Source organism: Ambystoma mexicanum, chromosome 12, assembly GCF_040938575.1.
Source record: "Ambystoma mexicanum isolate Mex_15411 chromosome 12, UKY_AmexF1_1, whole genome shotgun sequence".
In the NCBI taxonomy this organism is placed as follows: domain Eukaryota; kingdom Metazoa; phylum Chordata; class Amphibia; order Caudata; family Ambystomatidae; genus Ambystoma; species Ambystoma mexicanum.
Window position 1 is genome coordinate 1,061,402,747 of NC_090936.1, and position 26,442 is coordinate 1,061,429,188.

The 26,442-nt window shown below is 45.1% G+C and overlaps 1 protein-coding gene across 4 annotated transcripts in view; it reads right to left on the reverse strand.

The window, feature by feature from the left end:
* Positions 1-26,442, reverse strand: part of TMEM209 (transmembrane protein 209) — an 834,036-nt gene that overhangs the window by 721,380 nt on the left and 86,214 nt on the right. For all 4 annotated transcript variants that reach the window (XM_069629610.1, XM_069629607.1, XM_069629609.1 and 1 more), the window contains exon 2: positions 24,563-24,620. In XM_069629610.1, the coding sequence (XP_069485711.1) occupies positions 24,563-24,569 (7 nt within the window). In that variant the 5' untranslated portion in view covers positions 24,570-24,620. The remainder of the gene's footprint in view (positions 1-24,562; positions 24,621-26,442) is intronic.

Consider the following 26,442-nt stretch of genomic DNA (forward strand, 5'->3'; position numbering starts at 1 on the left):
TAGACCTGACCAATGGATACTGGACCGTGCCCGTCAGTAGGGAGGACCAATACAAACTGGCTTTTACCTTTCGGGGCCAGCAGTACACATGGACCCCGGACTCCCTTCGGATACCTCAACTCCGGAAATGAATTCAACATTTTCCTACACAAGGCCATGCCCGACCTGGGTGTGAGGGGTAACCTGGCTTATGTAGATGATGTCCTCATCAAAAGTTCAACTGTGGAGGAACATATAGCGGAGATCCATTATGTTCTGACCCAGTTGAGGGCCACCGGAGCAAAACTTTCCTTTCAGAAGGCACAGTGGTGTAGAACCCGTGTTAATTTCTTGGAGCATGAGATTACTCCTCAGGGTCTCTGTCCCCAGGAAAAGAAAGTGGAAGCACTTCAGAAACTGAAAGACCCCATAACTCTGCCGGAACTAAGGAGCCTCCTTGGACTGACTAATTACAGCAGAAAGTTCATTGAGGGATTCGCAGAGATCACCAGACCCCTGATTCATCTCATGAAGGGGGGGGTCAAGTGGGAATGGGGTCCAGAACAATCCGAGGCAGTAAGACAGCTCAAAAGAAGCCTCTCACAAGCGCCCTGCCTAGCTTAACCTGTCAGAAACAAGGGTTTTTTCCTGGAGACAGGGTTCTCTAATACGTGCTTGACGGCAGTATTATACCAAAAGCATGACAAGGTCAATAAAGTAATCTCCTATGCGAGCAAACCTTTATCCTCTGTGGAGGAAAAATTCAACGATAGTGAGAAGGCACTCCTGGCAACGGTGTGGGCATTGAAGAATTACCGCCCGTTCATCCAGGGGGAACACATCATAGTGGAGACTCCACACCAGCCTCTGCAATACCTCCAAAGTGACAGAATCCGGGCCGGAAATGTAAGTAATTCCCGAATTACTTCCTGGATTCTGTCAATGTTAGGCTTTCCTGTGGAGGGCAGATATGGCCAAAACAAGAAGAGTCCCCTCGTGCAAGGTCTGGCTGACTTGCATGATTGTGCCAGAGAAAACTGTCTCGAGGACGAAAGTCTAAAAATCAAAGACAACATGGAGGCATACCTTAATTCCCCACACAAAATCTTTGAAGAAAACGAATGTGAGGGAATGCCCACTGTCTATGTGGATGGATGCTCTTACCATGTTGACAACAACGGGGAGAAAGAACTGGTGGCCGGCGTAGGGAATAGATGGGTGAAGGAGTCCCCAGAACCCTCCGCTGGGTACAAAATTGGTCCCCGAAGTAGTCAGGTGACAGAATTGATGGCTGTGTATCAAGCCATCCTCACTGCTGTCCAACATCAACTCCACGAACTGGTCATAATCACAGACTCGGATTATGTACGGAACGGGTTCGTGGAGCACCTGATTAATTGGAAAACCAGAGGCATGTTATGTGCTAATAACAAACCCTTGAAACATGGGAAGTTAATCCAAAACATTGATGATCTGGTCACCTCGAACGGGATGACCATCTACTGGAAAAATATCAAGGGTCATTCCAAAGTAGAGGGACCAGACAAAACTGGAAATGACTTAGCTGATCAGCTGGTCAAATCCGGGGCCATCCAAGGGGATCTAATAGAGATTGAGTCCCTGTTGGGGGAAATCCGGGTCACTGCTATCACTAGGTCCCAGACAAATGCTCACAATGATCTTTCAACTGCACAATGGTGTAAGGAGACCCCAGATGCTGATTTAATTACAGCTCAGAAAAGGGATCCAATAATTGGTAAGTTTTACCAACACATTGAGGACCCTGAGAACTTTCCCCTGACGGATACAGATTACATTAGGAAGGAGGACCTTACAGTGTTGATGAAATGTCCAAAAATTTTCCGAATCCAAGACGGTTTGTTGGTAAGGCAATCCCAAGCTGGCCATGAAGGTTCCTACCTCATTCCGAAGCCTGATGTTAAGTCACGCCCATGATGCGGCCACAGCCGGTCATAGGGGGTTTCACACAACACTGGAAATCTTAAGAAAGGTTGGATACTGGCCACACATGGGGCAGGACCTCGACCAATACTTGAAGGGGTGGCTTGTGTGTGCACAATTTCAGCCAACATCCCTCACACACCGGGCGCCTCTCCAAAAGAGGGGGATGACACTGCCATGGTCAGATTTGCAAATCAACTTCATAGGCCCCGTGATTCGCTCCTCTAGGGGAAACAAGTACATGTTGACGGTCACATGCTTGTTTACCAAGTGGGTGGATTGTCTCCCGGCCCCAAACTGCAAGGCAGAAACAGCAGCTGCCCTGATGATCAACCACATCTTTTCCCGTTTTGGTCTACCCCAAAGGATTGAGTCAGACAGAGGTAGCCATTTTACCAGCGAAGTAATGACTAAGATGTGGGAGATACTGGGGGTTAAAAGGAAGCTACATATTGCTTACCGGCCAGCCTCTTCTAGTGCAGAGGAGAGATACAACAGAACCATTGTGGGCATATTAAAAAAGTTTGTGGCAGATTCTGGGCCAAGTTGGGATATCCGATTACCTCTGGTCCTAATGGCCATCAGATCTACCTCTTCATCTGCAACTAAAACGTCACCATTTGAGCTGATGACTGGACGCAAGATGGTGCTTCCCCAGCATTTGCTCTACAGGACCCAAGAGCAGACATTGATAAATGCCTCCACAACTCATGAGTATGTGGAGAATTTAAGGAAACACCTTCAACATGCTTTTGCCTATGCTCAGCGAAATCTAGAAAGATCAGCTGATAGCATTAAGACCCATTACGATTTGAAAATTTCCAGGAAAGTATATAATGCGGGAGACCGGGTCTATCTATACAATTTCCAAAGAAACCAGACCAAACAGCGAACATTTTTGCCGACATGGAAGGGACATTTTGAAATTATAGACAAGATCTTCCCAGTTGCCTACAAGATACGCATCCCCAAAGGTAGTTTGGCAGAAGGGGAAAACAAGTGGGTCCATATAAATCAGTTAAAGTGTTGCCATCCCAGGCACACTCTGCAGCAACTGGAGGAGTCCTCTGCAATACCAGAGGGAGCCGTCCCAGAGTAATTCAGTTCCAACCCTAAAATATTCCACATATAGCCTATAAAATTCTATGATTCTTGAAAGCAAATGGTCTCCCGATTAAAATAAAAAATAAATGTATATGTTCTTGTCTCCTAATTTAAAAAAAAAAAAAAAAAGTACATGTTCACGTCTTTTGATTTATAAAATGTATATGCCGCCCCACTATATCAATAGTGGGGGAGAAATGTCTACGAATAGGTATTGCCGGTTTGCTTTGTCATCCTAGGAGAAAGAAAACCTGGAGACTGACCACGGAAGACGACCTGGGGACCGGGAGCAAAGATCCGAGGGGCCCGGGGTACCGCCCAATACTCCCATCAGGACCGGTGAGGAGAACCGATCGATCCACCCTGATGGAGGAAAAGATGCTAAACTTTGTCATCTGCGGAATCGGAAGAAGATGATGCGGACATCCCAGCGCGTAGATCAAACATCCTTTGCACCAGACTCCCCCTCGACTCGAAATCAAAGCACAGTCGGGCGGGGGGGGCTTGTCAGGGGTTTTGACCCATGTTCGAGTTATTATGCTGCAACATTTGGGGCTGCGGGTTCAGAAAATCCAACATGGCCGAAAAAGGCCACATTTGCGCCAGAATCCAGGAAAACCGCACAGTTTTGCGCACACCAAAATGGTCGCCGAACCTGCCACCCACCAGTGCGAGCGTGATGGGCCAGGAGTGCCATGAGTGGAATGTGTGCCAAAGGAAAAACAGCAGTGCCTGTTAGCTCAAAAACACTTTGAAATCACCTTTGTTTCTCTGAATGCAAGCTCAAAATGCCTATTTTAAACATTGCAAGATATTCAAAAATCTCACTGAACACCAGCAGACATTTGGCAGAATGTAGTCTTGTGTGCATACAAAATCTGGGAAAAGAAAGAGCCTAAAATAATGTTCATAATGAAACTGGCTGAGCTGTGGATGTCAGCAGCTTAAGTTATATTGGACTGAAAGCCACTAAAATCTAAATGTTTAAAATAAATGAGTGACCTACTGTTGAGTGTCACATAGTTTGCAACTGTTAAATGTCATAGTTTTGAACTTCAAATCAGCATTCTAGCTGCATGTGTAAAAATTTTAAGTTTGATTTGAATGAAGAAAAACTGGGAACAAAAGTGACATTTGGCTGAAGCCTGGCTTGGAGAGTGAATTCTGCCCGGGAACTACCCCCGACAGGAGTTGAAACTTGCTCAGCCACTCTTCCCAGGCCTGGCTGCATTCTGCTGCCCCCACCAAAAGGAGATGACACCTCCCTGATTGAATCAGGGGAGGAGCACCTAGGACTGGAGGGAAACAGAACAATGAGCCTTCCTTGGCTCAGGCAAATGTTAAATTAGGGGGGGGGGTCGTAAATGGCTTCCTCTTGAGAGAAACGGGGAGGGGCAGTGCCTCTATGAGCAACTTGAGTTGGAGGAAGTGTGGACAAACCAGAAATTCCACCATGTGCTTTGGGAAACCACACCCCTCTGTGTCAGAGCATAATTTTAAAAAGATGGATAATTCATAGTACGGACTTGTCAAAATTATATAATTAATATCATTATTCTTGTGATTTTTCTGTGCACATTATAAGAGGTGTTAGGACTCTGTACCATGTTCTGAGGTAAAACCCCATGAATTATGGAGATTGCAGACACGGGGTTCACGCTAGAAAAATGAAAATTTACTGGAATATGTGTAGAAAAGCGGTGTACATCTGTGTAATTTTTGGTAAAAATCCAATATTGGTAAACCAACTAAAAACGAAAATAAGTTGCCATTTTTTAACCCTGGCTCTTAGAAACAGCAGAGTTGGAACAGAGACCTACCCGAAGCAATATATGATATGTACATGTAATGTCAACCACTTGTGTAGTTGGGAAATATGTTTAGTTATGAAAATGATTTTCTAAGGTAAAAGAAAAGGGGAGTGTTCTTTCTTTGGAGCCATAAACATAACACCTGATGACATAGGATGACTCACTGCTCCCTTCTCAAATCAGGTCAAAGAGAAATCCTTGATCTATCAAATCATGAGTGGGTTGGGCATAGAAAGTTAGCATCCACACCCATTTTCTAAAGACATAAAAAGAGCCACTGGAAGCCAGACAGGGACATTCATTTTCCAACCTTCAACTGAATTCCTGCGCTGCACGCTGACGGAGAACTCCAGATTCCAGTACTCCAGAGATCCAGACTAAACAAAAACTCCAAAGAGCTGAACTCTTCAGCGGGCCTCAAAATCTTTTGCAAACTATTCAACCGCCGGGCTGTGTGGTTTGCTGCTTGCTAATATTCCTGTGTATCCAGAACAGAACCAGAACCCAGAAAGCAGTGCGGTATCCAGAATCCACTTGATCCAGACCAGCAGAACCAGAGACCCAGATCGCGGTGAACAGAACCAGTGCCTGATTGACCCACCGAGCAGAGAGAACCGCAGCTTAACTTGTTGACCAGATCTGTGACAAGGCCATTCCTTTCAAATTTATAGTGTGAGTACCCAGCTAGAACTGTGCAGAACCCATCTCTTAACTTAAAATAATCTGATTCAAAACATTTGGACCCGTTTAGAACTGCATCATAAGAAATCGGGTGTTCCTCCTGTTGATTCAAACCTTTCAAAGCGCATCTGTCATTCCGAAACTGTAATTTCATTTCTGAAACACTACCTTTACAAAATCGTCTGCATCTTTGGAATCGTGCATCCTAGGAACCAAATTTGTATTGTAAAGCTAAGATTCCCAGTTTTCCAACAAGCTCTAAACGGACTTGCTACTCCTTAATGCGCCTCCGTAATTGCGCTCGACGCACTCGAAAAAAAGTGCTGCCATTTGCCATTTCGCTTCATTTCAACCACGTGTAGAAAGATCTGTCATTTGCTTCCATTACTGAAATCCGTTTTCAACCTGATAATCCCTCATTAATCATTGTTAGTCTGGAGGTGAACTGATTTAAAGTATCTCTCACTCACCCTGAACCTCTAGAGGGAATTAAAATCAATGTTAGCATATTTCACTCCCTTGCAAATCACCTGAAAGTCTTTCGCCTGTGTTTCAAAATCATCCCTGGTGCTATAAGCTTGCTAGGGGGGAACTGAATTCGTATTGTACTGTGATTGTATTCCTGAAGACTGTGTGCGTTACTTCCATCTCCTTACATTGCATGGGGGGGGGGAATGAATGGTCAGAGAAAAAGTGATCATATTATCTTTTGCTGAAATCATATCAAGTTTATTTCTGTACTGCCTTTTATTCATCTTTGCATCTCTTTGAAACCATAAAGCATTCTCAGCTACCTTATCCTCTATACTAACTCTTAAGTAATTAAATCAGTGTGCTAGTATAACATCATCCATTGTTGATCACTGTCATATGTCTAAGTGTGATATCAAATATTAATTTATTATAAAAGTATGATATATATCTATTGTTTAATTTTTCAAATAAACCTTTTTAAATTGCAAAACAAACCTACTTCTTGGCTCAGTGGGGTCAGGGGGATTATAAGAGGGGCGTTATACAAGGGTTCATCATCCAGATTATAACTTGTCATAAAAATATATAAATAAGGGCTTCCCTTGAGCAATCCCAGACAAGGCACTGACTTAGTGGGAATACTTGATTGGAGTCATTAACAGGGTGGACATTGGGTGTAGTGGTCGAATATATAACACTGGTTGAATATCGACCACAGGGGGAAATGTATAGGAGGTGTCAGCCCCCTCCCACCTCAACTGAGCATAGATAACATGATAGGCAGATCAAATGGTTCTACTATTGCAGAAATCAGGATTATAGTGCCTCTATTTAAAAGGTAAAAAGTGCACATGGCACTGCGCATATTTGGGTTAGGATGACCCAGGAAATTAAGGGTGCTTTAAACATCACATACATACCAGGAGTGTACAAAGATATATTATGAATAAGGGATACAAAGTGAGAGATGCTTAAAGAAATAATAGCTCCCTGGAGAATTAATACAGTGTCAGACAAAAAAAAATATATTTCAAAATGGATAACTCAAGTACAAAATGGTGTCCAAACCCAAGTCAGGTGTGAAAAACTATGACTCATGACAAGAGTTTCCAGACAAGCAACAAAGGCTGATACATTGGAGATCATCTTTGGCAGCATCTCAAAGTGAGGGAATTAGATTTGTGAGGTTACAATTGGGATTTGGCAGGAAAAGCAGATCCAATTAATGATGAAGCCAGGGAACCTTAGATACATTGATCTATGTTCTTAATGAAGAGGGGACAATGTGTGTCATGCAGACCATTCTGAGAGACCAGCTGTATTATTTTGGCACCATATAAAAGAGCATATCTATTTCTCCAAAAGTATAAGGCCCTAACTAACTTGGTAGGACCTCGAAAATCAGATAAAGTGTAGACACTGATGTGATTAAGGTGTTCTGGGCAGAAATTGAGTAAGGTCAGTCGTGTCTAGCTAATTCTAAAATAAGAATATCAGTTTAGTGCATCAGAGAAAATTGTGGATGCCAGCTATGCTAATGTGAGCTTGGTGTACACCAGTTAAGCCATAAAATAATATTGAAGGGATGTTTTTTCTCTGACTAAGAGGACCGATCAGAAGCATACTCTGACCAAGGTAGTCATTTGCATAAGGATGTTGCAACATCCAAATAAGCCTACATAAGCTTGTTGAAGGCAAATGTTTGAGTGTGTCCAGAGCGTGCCTTATAACTACAGCCAATAAAGACTGCTGCGAAACTACCAGGCATCCGATTTGTCTGTACTTCAGAGTGTTCATAGATGCCAGATGCTTGATGAGATGGGAAGGTGACCCCCAGTTCAGAGAAGTGGGATACTTTCCGAGGCAGGGGAAAAGATGGCACCATATTTTGAAATGTGATGAGAGAATACAAAAGTAGGGGCTCTGTATAGTTGGAGAGCTTGCATTCATGGTGGGGGATAAGAAGTAGTGGTTGTTCTTTAATTTATTGTTTTAGTGTTTACATTTTTTATTGTGCATGGGCCAAGGAAGGGTCTGTTGGGGGGAAGGAGAGAGAGAGAGAGAAGGAGAGAGAAGGAGAGAGAGAGAGAGAGAGAGAGAGAAGGAGAGAGAGAGAGAGAGAGAGAGAGAGAGAAAGAGAGAGAGAGAGAAAGAGAGAAAGAGAGAAAGAGAGAAAGAGAGAGAAAGAGAGAGAAAGAGAGAAAGAGAGAGAAAGAGAGAAAGAGAGAGAAAGAGAGAGAAAGAGAGAGAAAGAGAGAAAGAGAGAAAGAGAGAAAGAGAGAAAGAGAGAAAGAGAGAAAGAGAGGAAGAGAGAAAGAGAGGAAGAGAGGAAGAGAGGGAGAGAGAGAGAGAGAGAGAGAGAGAGATAGATTTTAGAATTATGGAAGATAGTGGAGGACACAGAGGATAACGGGTTTAAATATCAGTGTGGCAAGCACAGCCCCAAATGTAGGTAAGGTAGTGGTACCCAAGGAGAAACGGGCACCTCCACCCCCAACAGGGTGTTACCCAAACTTTCCTGCCTCAGGATATAGTAAGCCACCATATTTGCCTTCACCCGCCACAGCACCAACCCATCTATGTCCCCCTCCCCATATCAAACGAAAAACTAATCCTGAAGTATCTCGCGTTAACATACCACAGAAAGAGTTGGAAGTGGCTTTAGAGGCGACGCAGCCCTTAGGGAAGAAAGGAGCAAGTCAGGATGTGGACTAAATGAATAGAGGGCCGGAGATATCTTGTTCCGATTAGACAGCATTGAGATGAAGGATCATGCTATTGATAAGGGAAAAGCAGAGAACGAGGAATGGGGAAGAGTAGACTATGAGACAGCGAGGTCAGATGGGGTTATAAAGAGTTGCAGGAGTATAAATGGGATACTATGGATGAACTGATGGCGAAGGCGGCACCGGCAATTATCCCATGAGTAGATAGCATGTGGGTTCTGCAGTTGAGGAACAGGTTTGGGCTGGCAGCAGTAGCGAGGAAAAAGGAGAGAAGGGGAGTGGGCACACAGTTGCCCTTATTGCATTAAGGTCCCAGGAGGGCACAGTATGTCCTCTGGGCACAGATGGACAAAAATAATTTGATTAAAATGCTCCCACCACTCACTCCTTGGAAATTAATCTAGACATTTGAAAATCAAACTAACGCCCACCTGGTTCCCACGGGGGGCGCTGATCTAGTCTGGATTACTGCGGCTTCTTCTAGCGTGATGCGCAGGACCCGGAACACAGATTGGACAGGACCTCCAAATCGTGCTTCCTTGGCCCGTAGGAATATCCTTCTGCAGATGAGAAAGGGGATTAACAGTCTGCAGAATGGTGTGCTAGTTCCCCCCTTCCCCCCTCCGTTCCTCTCTATTCCTCCAAACCCGGTTTAAGCTCACCTTATGGTTTGGAAGGTTGAACTCTCCATCCTGCTTCTGGTGCAGGGGCGCGCGTTCGTCCAGTTACTTCACTGGTTTTCAGAATGGCGCTGGCAAAATCCACTTGACTTTACTGAGCGATGCGCCGTAAGTATGAAAGTTCAAAGTTCAAGTGAGGCCCCCTTTATGCTGTCTTTCTCACCTGTGATCTGTCCTTTATTTCAGGTGCAGAATGAAGGCGATGCGTCGAGGGGTTAACCTGCCGAGGTGAGTAGTAATGAGGGCGATCCCTCTAGATGTCCTAATCATTCCTCTGAAATGTCTCTAGTCCTTTCCCCATAGGGGCCGGGGTACGGTACCTGCCAACGGGGCGGCGCCGACCCGAAATGTGGAAGAAAAGCCGGTAAGTATTATGGCTGTTAATCAGGCTTTCCTTCTGTGTGTCCTTTTGCTCACCTTTTGTTTCTTCCTCTCTCCCCTAGGTGCAGAGATGTGGCGTCCGATGCAGACAGCCGCGATGGAGCCGGGAGATGTCTCGAGGACAGGACAGGTGAGTGAAGCGTGGCGCTGCAGCGAGCAACGCAATGCTTTTAAAATGAAGTCTTCCTTCAGGGATGCTGGTAAGAAGCTTGAAATAATCCTTGGTTTTCACCTTTCTCTTCTCTTCCTTCCTTGCAGGTCTTCCAGGTTCAAGACGGGCGTGGCTGTAGTCCAGGAGCAGGAGCAGACACGGTGAGCGTTAAGCTGCAGGAAGCAGAACAACGCGAAGCATGAGCTGCTGTCTGGGCGTGGCTTAAATAGCCTCCAAAGAAGTCCCAGGTATGTATCCTTCCCAACTAGGTATTTATCATTCCCTGGCCACGCCCGAGTGAAAAAAAGTCTCCCTATGAAAGAATGGTCCCTTTCAGGTCTCAGGGAGGCCTGAAGCGTGCAGCATGGTCTGCATCAGGTAAGTGCACAAAACACCTCCCTTTATGAGCCTGGCGCCAGGACTGATGTCCAAAATGAGCCTGGCGCCAAAGGCGCCAGGACTGAGTCCAAAGAGTCCCTATAAGGGGCCGCTGGGCTTTTACCCGAGGGCATGATGCCTGCTTCCGGGGGTAGGCATCATGGCACAAACAGCTGGGATCCTTTTTGCGATTGGAGAGCTTGCTCTTAACAAACTGAGATCAAGCAAGGGGTGCGTGGGTTAAGGCTGGATACCCTGAAGTAAAAATAGATGACGATACACATGATGGGGCTCACTTTAACAACATCAAGAGCGCAGGTGTGGGCTGCACTCCTGCAGGCATAACCAGATACACCCGATTTGCAGTCCATAATGCAGTACACAATGGGGGATGATGAAGATCCTGCTCAATACATTTTGAAAGTACAGGAGATGTGGAGGGCAGCGAGGGGGTGGGGGGGACAATGGCCCGATCAGTTCAGCGTTTCTATTTTGTCATCAAAAGAGGATTGCCCAAGGGGGTACAGAAAGCTCTCAAAAAGATTGTGGGCAAAAGAGTGGGCCGAAATAAAGACTAATTATACACCATTGTAAACGGATTAAAGAAAGTGAAAAGTAAACAGCACAGAGGTTGCAGGCACAGGAAGCGAAACTGGTACAGAAAAAGGTTGGCAAAAATAGCAGATGAAGGAGCGGTAGCAGCAGTTACTCAAACCGATTCGGCAGCGCACGCAGAAGCGTAAATAGATGCAAGAATAGCAGTGTTTTGGCCAGGCAGGGGGCAGTGGGAAGGTGGATCGCAGTCACAGTACCCTGATTGGTACCAAGGAGGTCAGCAGTGTGGAAGAGGAGGGTTTCAAGAGAGGTGGGCGGCAGAGGTCGATTTGGAGGTATGGGGCCAGGATGTGGAGTGGGAACAGTTCAATGTTGGGGATGTGGAAAGACTGGTCATTTTGCGAGGGACTGCAGGGGCAGGATGGGGTCAGGGTACAATCAATACACTCCTGCTGACCAAATGCAGCCGGAGCCCTTCTCCCACACCCCTGATGCCCACGTCGATACCATATGAAATGCACCAAGCATACACACAGCTACCACCACGACACCCCCAGGTACATTTGCCTGCCCCGCCCGGTACCAAAAACAAGCTGCACTGCCAAGTCCATTGTACAGCCCCCCCCCCCCCCCAATGCCCGGGAGTAACGCAGTTCCAAATGGGGCAGTGACATTATCTGGGAGTTGAGCGTTCTGGGAGGCAACCCTTTCACGTTCCCAGGTACCAATACATATCCTGACTAGGACAGCCCACAGAAAGCTCTTGCATGCCCAGTCCTGTCCGAGACTACCCACCCGCATAAGGAACCCTTGGTGGGCACTCAGATAGGAAATAAACAATTCATCTTTATGGTTGAAACAGGTGCCACTAAATCATGCATTAGAGGAGGAAACTTCCAGTTATCACTTGGAACTTGACACGCAAGGGTCCTCTGGGGCAGTAGCAACGGTTCCATTTACTGAAGACATAGTCATCAAAATAGGCAGCAACGCGCGGCGTGCGCCTCTACTGTATTCAGAAACCTCACCAGTAAATGTTAGATGGGGACCTCAAGTAAACTAAACATGACCTTCTCGTTTAAAGATATAAGGAATAATATGTTCTAGCCCAGGAATGTGTGCCATGAGAGCAGGGAATGTGTGCCATGAGAGCAATGGTGATGAGAGGCAAGAGGAGGGGAGGTGGTGGTTCGTGGCATTCCTATGGATCCTGAAAAGTTTGTGTATGGGATTACAGTTACTTGATGCAGTACCCCAGCTTGGGAAGGCATGTTGGAGGATACCATCTAGTTTTTTTTTCAGACCAGTTGTGACCCCGGAACTTGTGGCAGGGACAATACTCACATTAGATTTGCAAGGGTTAAGGAAGTCAGACAAAAGTATTGTTGTAGTTGGGACCAATTCAGAGGGCTGTGAGGGCCACACTGTATTGTGCATTGAACCAACAGTACCCCTAAGAGAAGTGACAGATGCAGAATTGTTTGAGGACCGGGTTGATGGAGTGTTGGCCATTTGTATGCCCTGTGAAATAATGGTGCAATATCGTAGAGCACAGTGTTCTTTAAAGGCCTTTTTGACAGTACCCTCCATGACTGAAACCGATCTAAAACAGGTTGGCTATGGACAACCAGTGCCCAAGATGTAGGGCTCTTACAAGGAGTCATACTCGTTCGAATAACAATCCTGGTGCAGTGCTACCCCATGTAAAGTAATATTCAAAGAGGCAGAAGAAGGCATAAGTGATGCCATCTCTGCACTCTTTCATCAAGGGATTATTGTGCCTTCTAACTCCCCATGCAACACGGCTATATACCCGATAAAAAAGACAATGACATTGTACTGGCAGAGTTCCCTGTGGTACCAAATTGTGTAAGCATTTTGTGCAGCATCCCCAAGCAAGAAACACATTTTACGGTTATAGATTTGAAGGCCTTCTTCACCATACCTTTGCACCGGGACTCAATACCTCACTGTATTTACGCCTGGCAGACAGCGGTAGGAGCACACAAGATTACCCGAGGGGAAATGTGAATCCCCTAGTATCTTTAAGAGGATACTACATGAAGATTTGGGTAATATCAAAGTACCCAGCACCATCATTCAGTATGTGAACGATCTGATAGTGTGTAGTGGCGATTAACAGTGTCAAAGGGACCCTATCCAACTCTTGCAGCTGTTAGCATATAAAGGGTACAAGGTTGACAAAGCTAAGCTACAATATTGCCTCCAATAAGTTCTATTTTTGGGACAATTAATGTCAGTCCACGGAAAGAAAATAATACCAGAATGCGCCGCATCAGTGTTCAGTGCCACCGAGCCAAAAACTATGAAAGAAATACAGAAATTCCCTCGACTGTAATGACTGCAGAGTGTGTATTGTAGTTTACACTGCATACACTAGGCTCCAACTGCAGGCCTTCAAAGAAACACAAAGGACAGACAACAAGATAGCATGGACATAGGAAACTGAAAGAGGTCATCTCCACTGTCCCAGTGTTAGGAACCCCTGACTACACAAGAGTTTTTTTTCCCATTCCAACAGTCAAATGATGAATGTGGTACTCTCACAGAAGGTACTATGGGCCACAAGCCATTGGCCTACTACAATTGAGTGCTAGATTCAGTAATGCAGGGCCAGAACCCTTGCGAACAGGTACTTGCTGCCGCTGCGTTTGCAATTGAGAAGAGCTCCACAATTACCATGGAGTGTTCCGTGACACTGTATGTGGAACATGCAGTATTTGCAAACCTTGAATGATCCAAATCAACTCTGACAATGCAGCGGGCATCCGCGTATGAAGTAATTTTATCCAGCCCAAACATCCACATAGTGAGGTGCAAAACAGTAAATTCTGCTACTTTTCTAACAGAACTGTGCACTGAAGACGACCTCGCTAGGCATGACGGCCTAGCATTGGAGGAGGAGGACATACCGAAAGCAAAAGACGGTCCACTCGAGGGGAGGGGGGGGGGGGAGAAGTACTTTTTCATTGATGGGTCAGCAACTATTGACCAGGGGACAGGCCACAGACATACTCCTACAGCAGTGGTGGTCTGTCTAGTGGATGTAGAGTACAAAGTGGTGGTGCAGAAGGTTACCCATGCACTAATACGTTCAAGCAGCAAAGCTCATAGTGCCGATTGAAGCGCTTCTCGCATCCCAGGGGTGCAGCGTGAACATCTACTCTGACACCACCTATGTCACCACGACCGTGCTTTCAGGGCTAGCACAATGGAAAAGGAGAGGATTCAGAAGAGCCGGGGAATCCCTAGTCCAAAATGCAGCATTATTGGATAGACTGATCGAAGCACTTTCCCAGTCCACTTTGTTGACTGTGATTAAATGCACCGCCCATACCAAAGATACAGACAAAGTTTCACTTGGTGTAACAGCACCACGGACATGGCGGCCAAACAAGCTGCTCATCTCCCAGTACCCATCATCTTTGAATATCCAGTAACACTACGAGGACGAGAACAGTTGCCAGCACCCTACACTTCACTTCACTTCCCATAGCACAAATCATTGAAATACAAGTTCAAGCCCCACAACAAGAGAAAGATTTGTGGCAGTAAAGGGGATTCACACAGTCCCCTACCAATTTATTATGGCAGCAGGAAAGTATGGGGAAAGTTGTTATGCCACATGAATTATTGTTGGTTGCCTTCGAGCACTTGCACCAGCTGTCATTTGTCAAAACAGCACATTAGTGCAGATTTAAAAGAGTCTTGGTTTGCTCCCAATCTCCTGGAAATTCTTACTAAATCGGTGATAAAACGGCATCACATCAAACCTACAGTACAGGTTACACCCTAAGAACAATACGATGCACATTGCCTCGACATACTGGGCCATTTAGGGAGCTCCACACTGACATGTTACGGTCATTGTACTGCGCACCGTCACCACCGGAGTAGTCCCCAGGCGCTCTGGCTGATCTGAAAAGGGGGGTGTGGGAAAAGAAAAAAAAAGGGGAGGGGGGGGATAGTAGGGTGTAGTGGGAATAGGAAAGTGAGAGTTGTGATGTCCTGCTGGCAGCCTCAGTTCGGTTTGCACTGTTCGCTGAGCTTAAGTGCGGTTTTCGCATCACAGCTAATTCCTTTGTGCTGTTGTGCCGGGTTATGTGTTAGTCTGTTGTTGCAATCTGGTGAAGTATGTGCGGATTGCTGTGCAGAAAAGTGGTTTTATGAGAAGTATATGTGGAAAGTTGAGGTTCTAGAGTTGGGTTAGTTCATATTTTTCGGGTTTTCCTTACCTCGGTCTTTGCGCTTCTGCACTTAAAATCTATGATTATCCTGTGTGATTGGAATAGTCGTTTGGCCACCTGGTTGGTAGGAATGTTGAGGAGTGGCAGTCTCCTCTGTATTACTCTAGAGTTGTGTGTACTTGGCTGGTGCAGGTGTATTTCCCCGCCCTGTGGTTAGCGAAGTTTAGGTTAGAGGATTCTAGTACCGGTCTGGCCCTCCGTGTGGGGGTCCTTACCTACCTGGGTTTCCTCTGTGGACTAGCAGTATGTGGGCATGGATGGTAGGGCCTCCCCCCAACCTCTCCTGCCTTCTGGTTAAGGAAAATTAGGTAGGGGTCATGGGTTCCTCCCTGGGATTCTAGTTTCCTTCTGGTTCTCAAAATGGTAGGCAATGAGAAAAGGCTTGGGTTAAACAAAGTGGTAAACAATGAGAAACACCTAGATTTGAGAATTTCCAGATAGTGGGAGAAAGGCCTAGGTGTTGCCAAATGGTAGACAGTGAGAACGTCACAATTCTATCTAGTTGTGGCACATGCCAAACGTCACAATTCTATCTAAAAGTGGTGCATGCTAAAACTCAGAATTCTATATGTGCTGCGGTCTGAAAATGGCACCCATGTCTTTAATTAACTTTTCAAGTAAGTTGAATGTATTGCTAGGCTTAAGCATCAGACGTGCACAATTTACCACCCGCAGGCCAATGGGGTTGTGGAGAGGATCAATGGCCTGTTGAATGCAAAGCTCTCCAAGCTATGTACCACTCTACAGAGAAACTGGGTGCACTGTCTGCCCCTTGCATTGTTCCGCTTGCACACACAGCCCTCTATGGATCATCATTTATCACTACATGAGGTGGTAACAGGCAGGCAAATGCATACTATCCCCCCCCCCCCCCAAGAAAGGGGTCTGATGTTCACAGGGCGGCATCAGTTTTAGGGGAGGAATTCAGGGACTATTTCACTGCATTAACTAGATCAATAAAATGAATTTCTCAACAGATCGCACCACAGCGGTCTGAAGAACCAACCAGCCCTGCTCCCACTCCAACAACTTCACAACCTCTACAATTGTCTACAATTGTCACCCGTTGATAAGATTGTTTTGAGGAACTTCGTCCGCAGGAGTGAACCAAGATAGAACGGCTCGTTTTCTATTGTCTATGCCACTCCATTTGTGGTAAAGGGCCAGGAGCTAAAATATTGGGTGCACCTTTCAGATGTTCTGAGGGCTCCCAATGCCGTACTCCCCACTAACGAGCAAGAAAACAATGAGTGAAAGTGCACATATTTGCACAGTACATTATCAGCTGTACATACGATTTAGTGTATCGTTGCTTTTCAGTAGTGTTTCATACATATCTTTAGTTCTCTTTTTGTATATTCTTCCTTGCTTTATTTTCATGCGAAAATGTCAGTAAAGCTGCTTATTGATGAACCAGTTCAGAGTATACAAAATGCAACCAAAGACAAATATAATAGGTCTATGCTTTTATCCATGTATATGTGCGTGATGGATTTTACAATGAAAATATTTTGTGTTTTGAAACATATAAAGGGGGGGAATACTCTGAGGTGCACAAGGGGTGGGTGTAAATCTCAAAAAGCAGATAACACGGTACAGGGGATTTATACCAATACACCCCCATATGGGGAAGTGGCATTCCAAAAAAATGTATGTACTATCAGATGCAAAGTTACATGTGCCAAATGCAAGCATATTAAAATGTATCAAAAGACAATCTAGGAAGATATAGGAGTATAGAGGTTTAGGTTTTGATATGATAGAGGACATGCACCACCCAGAAATGATTAACAGTGGGTATGACATGAGCTCGGTGGGGAAACAGAGGGTAAATGAGAGTCATTATATTTGCTCCTTAATACCACACGCGTCGGGAGCACCCAATGTATCAATACCACAAGTGGTTCCGGTTTTGGATGCTCAATGTCTTATCTATCTAGCACTATATAGATTGCTTAACACATCCCAAGCGCACAGCATCTGCCTTGTGATGATGGATCCAGATGAACAGCAGTGTGCGCGCAGTGCCAAAAGATCTACAGCACTTGCGACAACCATACATGCAGCTAGAAGGAGTGAGGTTCGTGGTCAATCGGTGGGAAGAGACTGTATTAAGCTGCATAGGAGGATTTATAGGACAGAAAAAAAAGTGATTAATAGTAATAGAGTGAACCAAGTATGCCAAGAATACTGGTGGGGAAGCACGTGGCAAAGGCAACATGGGTGAAGCAAAAGAGAAAACCAGTGAAGGTGCAGAAACAAGAAGAATATCAACTGTGCTTCTATAATGCAGGAGATGTCTCTATGGGTACCAATGACAAGTGCAATGTGACAAACATCCCAGATCTCAAGCAACAGCTGCAGTGATGGATACCTATTGGGTCTACGGCCAGCAGGCATTCTTGCACCTCCCAGCATCATGGAGGGGTGTATGCTTGCTGACCACGCTGCCCTCCGCTCTTATCGCGATTCCAGAAGTGCACCCAATCATGAAACCAGGGTACCCCCACACCATCACAAGAGCCCACTTGTTCTGCATCCCATTACAACCTCCTGTCATCCAAATGTTGCCAGAGAAGAAGGGAAACATACTTCTGAAAAGGAAGAAAAGGTTTAACTATCCAACGTCAAGCTCAGCTCAATTGCTCTAAGAAATATCTGATCAATACAGACTGTATAATAAAGGAGACATTTTTTGCTTCTCGGCTAGTGCCAGCGATACAAGCAACAGCCAATGCCAAATGGCTGCAAATAGTTAAATACAAACTGATACAGCTGGCGAATGATACTGAACAAGGCTTCAATGCGATAAAGGTTGAACCGAGAGGTATCCGGTTAATGACATTGCAGAACCAGTATGGCTCGATCTGCTTATAGCCACGGAAGGGGGAATTAATACAAACAAATTGTGTAAAAATTAAGAATCCTGCTGTACATACATGCCCACAAATGATGTAGCGAAAAAGCTCACACACACAAATAATAGAGGCTGTGCATACCCTAAGAGAACATATGCAGACAGAGGCTGGAAACCAAGCGAGGAACTGGTTCAATGATCTCTTTTCAAGGGCACCATCGTAAATGGGAATGATCATCAAGACGCCAGTGCTGGTCTTCATGCTGGTGATTTTTTTGCACATGGCAGTTGGGACTTTGATGCTGTGCAAAAGCAACCCGTAATAGAGCGATGATGGTTTCAATTGGGGTCAGCAGTGCATCTCACTGCACAAAAGATGGGCAGGTAAAAACAGATGACCCAAATAAGCCCCAGAATAGAGCAAAGTATTGATCCCCCCGGAACAGTTTCTATGGCCCCACCTGACCCTGAAAATGATGTGGAGCACTGGGTAGATATAGAAGGAGATGGGGGCTGCATATACCTTACGTGCACCCCGGAGCAGTATGCCCAAGCGGGAGAAAGTATGCAGCCAGTACGTAGAGTGTGGGTGCAAAGAAAGGAACATGGCGGTATGAGGAGGCTGAAAGAATGGCAAGGGAATTTGTTGATATGGAATTGATGAAAGGCGGGGGTGTTGCGGAGCAGGGGGGCGAAGGTCACAGGCCCCCAGGGGATTTAGGAAGTGGTGGTTGTAGAAGGAGATGCTTTAGAGGAGCTGGGAGAATGGAGGAGGCCCACTCAGAAGCTGTATTGTAGTGGACACGTAATGAATTGCGATATTAGAATCATGCGGGTAAGGAAACTCCATTTTAGAAGATAGATGCCATTTTATAATTGAGGCCCAGTGCCACGGCTATGCTAGGACACATTCAGCTCTGAGGGTTAGAAGGATGCTTGTACATGTTTTGCTCACAGTACCGGTAGCTCCGCAGAAGGTTAATTTCTTGACCAACATGCACAGTTCTTTGTTGCGTCTTATCAGCAGTGCATGCAACCTACAAAGAATGTGCCCAAAAAGGGTACGCGAAGTGCCGGAAAGGGTCTTTGAACAGTTACCCCATAAGGAAGGCGGGCGAGGGCTCTAGGCCTTTACTGTCCCAACTTCTAAATTATAGGGGCCCATGACCCCCCCCCAATCCCTGTACACACATTTAATACACGGACCAGCCCAAGACCCCCAGTCATAAAACTGTAGAATGGCCAATTGATCATAAGATCAGAGAACAGGGGCTGCCTGCCCCCACTAATAGTTCCCATGATTTGTGCTGCGATGTACCTGGGGAGAAGGTAACAAATGTATGCCGGGGTGGGAAAAATGTGGAGGCACCAACGCATCTAGGAAAGGAGCAGGGGTATGCATAGTTCTGGAAAGTTATCGCAACCCCAAAAGTAGCCGCCTAGCTCATGTCATTGGTACCAGGTGCACTGTAGAGCTGTGAAATTATGGTCTGTATAAATAATTGTCAATTACGGTCTTTATGTTGGATGACGACAGAAGATCCTCCACGTGGAAGAAGACGGACAGAAGATGCTGGGACCAATCGCCTGGCATCCCGTATGGAGAAGGCTATATGTGTAGAAGGTCACACCAACCAGCTACCTGGATTTGTAAACATGTAATGTACATCAGTTATGATGCTATGAACCCTTAAAAACTACTGTTCATGAGAGCACTCCATGGCAGCAGAGTTCTTGGTTGACACGCACTTATATTATTTTAGATTAAACCTTGTTCTCCTTGCAAGAGATGTTCCGGGCTTTTTTTCCCCCCTAGTGGGTTGCATTTCTTCAGCTGCGAGAGTTGTGGGGTTACTCTAGAGTGTAAGGATGATGGATTGACGAGTAGCAGGGATTTCGGGGTTAGGGTAATTACCGTTTATTGGTAACCTTTGTATGTTCATATAGGGCATTACAGGAGTTTTGCTTATTCAGAAGTTTGCTTGTTCATACCTGAGCAATAAACCCTGAGATGGTGTATGGGGGGGGGGGCGGAGTAGAAGGGGGTGGGGGGAGTGTATTACTGGGTCAGCTAATGCCCCAAGGACTAAGTTACAGGCCCAAGAAAGGCCCATTCAGAGGTTCAGCACATTATACCGAGATGCTAATAGTTTTTTTCTTCCAGGTTGAGAAACTGCGCGTTTCCGTTTCTCAACTTGAAAAACTACAAACCACGATGCCTGCCATGGCTTAGGGAGAGGGGGAACTACACATAGACCGTTCTCCCTTTCCTTGGCGGCTATTGCCGCGATACAGATGAGCTGGGAACAGTGAGTGTTCCTAGCACCAGTGAGAGAACGGAATGATTGTGGCCAGGGTGGTTGGAGGAAAGGAGGGGGGGGGGCGAAGAGATATGGACATTTGGGGTGGGGTGAAGAGGGGTAAAGGGTGACTCAGGGAGATGCTTAGCCAAATCCCAGCAGGGAAGAAGGTAGTCTCTCTTCCGAGTAGGATCGGAGCAGGTGCTTTACCATGAGGTAAAGACCCCATTCCGAGCATCCAGATTGGCTGGGAAAGGCCAGTACACCACCTCCCCCCGCCCTGGGCCAAAGAAATATTATAATCATCTGAATGCTGAGAGCATTCTCAGTCAACAATTTGCAGGCTATAAGAAACGGTATAGCTAGCCTGCAGATTGTTTTGCATGCTATGTTCAAGGCTACCAGCAGCATGGCGAGTACCAATTGTCTTTAACCACCCAGGTGGATTTATGTACCGAAATGTAACATTTACTTGTCTGTGCACAACATATTTTGATGAGTTATAAAAGCTTTATATACTCTGTCACCCCTCTTCCCTCACGCCGTGCCCACAGTTACGGGCCCATGCACCTCATTAAATGCCCTTGCTGCGCTCATACCTTTAAATCTTTCTTTAGGGCCCATCATTCCGGTTACGTTACTTAGGGTGGGTCTACAAAGCTTCATTATAACCCTTGAAAGGCTGATCGAGCTCTCGCATTGGACAATCTGCAGGTTATAAGAACCAGTATAGCCGGCAGATTGTTTTGAATGCTACATTTCAAGACTACCAACAGCAGAGAGTACCCGCAGCCAAGTCTGAGACACCCCAGGCAAAAATGTTATCGGACAACTTCAAAATAACACCATATAGTTTGAAGAGCAATTCAGGTTATGAATGTTTTGGAGACCTCAGGCACAGTTATGGGCCTATATATCTCATTCAACACGCTTGCTCCGATCAAACCTTTCACTCAACAGGATCCATAACTCCCAGTATGGAATTCGGCTATGTATATAAAGCTTACCTGTAAACCTTGGAATGTTGATTTAGTTTTCTCACTGGATAATCTAGAGGCTGGACGTTTACCTAGTAGAATTAGTGCATCTGCCTGCAGATTTCTGAGAACACTACATTCCAAGGATACAGACACCACAAAGGTAACTGCAGCCATTTCTCAGCGACCGCCAATGCTGCTCTTTGTACTGAACCTACCTGCAGGAATTGGCTGCTGGATTAATATATAGTATATATTTTATACTTTCAAGAACAACCATTTAGAATAGCTTTATAGACTGCACTCGCAGGCCTTATAGGGCATTATGGGCCCATAAACCTAGTTAAACATCCTCGCTACGCTCGGTCTTCAGGGACCATACCTCACAGAACAGCCCTCAGGTGGGGTTAGAAATCTTAATTAGAACCCTTGAAATGTTCACTTGGTGTTTTTATTGGACAACCTGCGGGCTATAAGAAACAGTATAGCCCACTGATTATTCAGACCACTACTTTTCAATGCTACTGATGGGTGAGTGCAATATAAGAACACTAGCACTTTATTTAGTGCACGTGCGCAATATGTTTTAGTGCAGTGTTGTAGCAGTACATATTTTAGTAGTGTAGGCATACGTACTATGTAAAATGTTTTTTTAATGTTTATGCATTTGCACTTTATTTAGCGCACATACGCAGCATATTTTGATATGATGTGGCATTTATAAAGCGCCTGTACACAAGTGTTTCTGGACGCGGCATATACAATGCAATATAATAGAGTGTATGCCATTACTGTAGGCACGTGAAGTAGTTGCTCCTTTTGCTTGAGCACCAAATCACTATATCCAACGTATTTGCACAATCCGATATATTCATAATTTTGCATTAGCATTTCTATGCTATACAGTTGTGTAGCTTGCACTTTGTGATCTTGTATCCTCCTTTGAATATAAACGTAATATGAATTGAATCCAATATAGAAACGGAGCATATTTGCACACTATGGGTATTGGACAATCTATTTATTTTGTAGTTGGACTACGTAAAAGGTTTGTCTTTAATGTTAAAACATTTGCACTTTATTTAGCGAACTTGCGCGTTATGATCCAGTGTAGTAGAGCACACCTTAATGTTGTGGGCATATGTCCCACGCAAAATAGCTCGTCTTTAAATTTAAAGGACTTCCACAGAACTTTTTTGTGCAATATAGTAGACAAGTACATTCCACTACTGTAGGTATGTGAAATAATTGTCCTACGTTTTAAGCATTTGCACTTTAGCGCACTGGTGCAATAGAATATATTTTCTATGTGCTTTTACATGAGATTTGGAATGTTTAAAGATGGCGCCCTGCAGTAATATCAGAAGAATAGGACTTTATGTGGGCCAATGAAATGAAAGAGGGTCAATGGGCCTCATTACGGGTCCGGCGGTAACCCTGCCATTGCTACTGGCGGGTTGCCACTGGACCCGTAAATATTTACTGGCGCCTGACTTCCCGGTGACACCGGGAGATTAAAACTCTGGCGGCCCGTAAAGTCAGGCGCTGGTAAAATGGAAGTCCCCATTGGGACACGGAAGCACCGGCACCGTTGCCAAGGGTGCCGGTACTTATATGTGACGGGTCTGCCTACCATGGCCGCTGTGCCCGGCAGGGTCAGACCTGTCTGGCACAGCAGCTCTGGCAGGCATACCTGTAATATGCTTCAAAAGCGACCGCAAACATAAATACAACATTTTTAAAGCTGCGGTTTTATTTCCAAGTTTTCCGGGCTCCTCTAGCCCGGAAAACTTAGAAAAAAAACTGCAGCTAGTGCTTATTTTTTGTAAAAAAAATAAATAGCACTTACCGAGATTCAGCTGCAGCTTTCCTGCTCTGGTCTCCGGTCCGCGTCCTCCGAGTCCCGGCACTAATGAAGGGAAAGCCACCCAGCGGTAGACCGTTTACTACAGCTGGCTGGCTTTTCCTTCATTAGTGCCGCAAAAGCAAAAGCCAGCACAGGAGGGCCTCCATTTCACAAAATGGCTGCGCCCCTGTGCTTGCTTTTTCGAATTTTGAGCTTGAATAGCTCAAAATTTTACATAGGAAGATTTAAAACGGAGGATGCTAGTATGTTTTTATGTGGCCTATCTATTTTTTAAATAAAGATTTTTACCAGGCCATCCCTTTAATACATTCTGCAGGCTCAATCAGATCTATCTGCTTCCCTAGCTTGGCAAATTTGGTGAAAATTCATCCAGAAGTTCAAACGTTATAGGGGAAAATAAGCCTAGAATGTGCGATGTACCCTCAACTGTAGAAATATATAATAAACACACAAAAAAGAAAAAGCGTTTGTTCCTTGATCCCACGCAAGGACAAAGAAAATCAAGATCTATGAAAAATAATTAAGATCCCATGATGGATAGTGTGGCAATTCCGTAACTCCAGACTTTACTAGAGGAGATGCGTACTCCAGAGCAATTCAGATGTCATCCAAAGTATAAGAGGCAGCATGATCTGCCGCTGTGCTGAAACGACACTGCCATATCCGGCAAATGCCAGACTTAGCAAATTAGAAAACTAGGTGGTAGAGGTTATCCTCCAGTCTTGCCAAGCGCAAGCATGATCGTTGCATGCTTCTACATATGGACAATGTGGTTATGACCCATTGTATAAAAACCCTGGACAGCCACTGTTCAAAGATCTGCGTGGATCTGGCATAAATATGCTAGTATTTCTGTGCGCAAAACCATCAGTACCTCATGAGCATGAAGAACTCTGGCTCTCAACTCTTGACGGAAGCAAACCGTGGCAAGACATGTGTGGGTGCCTATTCCTCTTTAGGTTTGCATTTGCCTCTACAGGAGGTGCAGAAGGTACAGGGGATGAAGGGACCTCTGTGCCTCAGGACTGAGCACGAAACTCTACGACTATCAGTTGTTTATCAAGCCTAAAACTCTTGAGGTAAATGCCTCCACTTGGCACTTGTCGAGTGCTAGCTCCTAAAACTTCCCTCCCTTTACATTGACTCCCTGTCTTTTCTCTTGGATGAAAGGAGTACCAATTCTCAGAGTTTTTATCTCTAGGAATCGAATGGAGATTCCCAGCTCTTCCCAGACCACAGGCACAAAGCAATAAAGTCAGTCTCGACAGGTGCTTGATTGCAATATTGTTGTATAGGCAACTGACTTTCATCGTAATGCAATGGCACTGGAGAGCTGCAGAAAAACAGCCATACGAGAGCATGCTTTTACGGTTAAAAAGGCAACTGGATAAAATGTTAAACATTCACTTACCATTCATGGTGCAGGCTGTATTAGGTTTCGAGGTACCTCTGACTGGATAAGCTTGAACCTAAAAACATAAGGGAATATTACATGGGATTAGAAATTAAGGCAATGTATCAGCAGGCAGAGTATGACCGATTATTGTTCATGCTATTTTGATTTCTTTAGCTGCGCTTCATGAAATGGCGTTTTAAAACTTGGCCTCACTACTAAAACTGCTGACATTTCAACCGCCCTCCCCAGCAGTGGCAAGATCTATTTTTGTGTATGTGTGTCAGTGAACTAAAGCCTTGCAACAGCCAAAACCAAACTCTACAAATAGACCAGTTGGATACATGAACTACTTCAGCAGAGGGGGGGAAAAAAGTGTAAGGCCTGTGCCTAGAATCAAAAGTTCTAATTATTTGGGGTCAGAAGTATTACTAAATATTCCACCCCGCCCACAGCTTTCTATGAAAAAGAAAAAACAACTGCTTTTGTCAGTGCAATCAAAAAGGAGAAGATGGAAGTGGGCTATGAGCCCATGAAAACAAGCATTGGCAAAGCCAACAGTTTGGACTTTGTGTAGTGATAATGATTTGTTATTTTTATAGCACTTTATATGGAACATATATACATACATACAATATCACCCAACCAAAGTTGGTACTCCCTTATCAACCTCAGAAGGATGAAAGGATGAGTTGACCTGGACGGGATTCGAACCTGCAGATCTCAGCAGCGAGCTCTCAATCCGCTGAGCTCCCTTACCGGCTATGGGCCAGGCACTTGCCAAGCATAGCCATAGTGGTAGCAGGTAGAAAATGCCTTGTACTTACACAAGTCAAAACTGTTGGCTTTACCAATGCTTGTTTTTAACAGGACTTCAGTGAAGGACACGCAGATTGCCTATACTTCGAGTGGCTGAAGCAAACCTGGTTAAGCCATTTTTTATTACACCAGTAGCGGGTTTACAACTCCAATTAAGTCATTCAATCTCAGAAGACTGCTTTGAAAAAACACTTGCAGGCACTTAAAGTGCAAAGTTTGATGACCAGGCTGAATTAAAGTGAGCTGAGAGAGTACCCATGAGGAGGTGTTTTGGGTGAGGTGGAGCAGGAACTGGGTGGGAATGGCAATAGAGATTAACGTGGCCATTGGCAGTGAATGGGTGGGCAAATAACCAAACACCTACTAGCTGCACGTCCTCCTTATATGCCATTTTTCCCTATATGTATTCAAATGCATAGTAGTAATGCGTAGTAGTATTCTAATAGTTTAGGCTTTTAGGTGTCGCCCAAACTAAAAAAAAAAAAAAAATGACAATGACATATCAGACGGATCGCGGAATACACTGCTTACATCACAGCTGCACACACAATATTTGAATTGTTTAACATCAGACTCTTTTTGGAGTCGCCTCGAAGGTATGTGTCAACACCGATCGCCATTCGCCATTCTTCAGAGAGAATTTGGTCTAACCTCCCGAAATGTATAGTAAATTAGAACAAGCTTGCTCTGTTTGCGAAACGCACTAACCCTGTACGACCTGCGATGTTGGAGATGATTCACAGAGAGCAGTGGTTTAACGGCAACTCTTCCTTGACTGGATGGCGCATCTCTATGATAAATCTTCTGGAAGTGATCGGCAGCTTCACCGAGCAACTATCCAGGGCCATCTTAAGCACTTATGGGGCCCTGGGCACTGACATCGTTGGGGCCCCCCTACACCAAACCAAAGGAATGAAGGGATCGAGAATACTGGTCACGTCCCCCACCCGTCGTGCTCACAACCTATAGGTTGATAAGCTGTCTCGCAGCATAATAAGCACCTTTACTTCCTTTAAGTCCACTTACCCTCTTCATTCTTGCTATAATCAGAATGATTAACAAGTAGAATTTGAAGACCA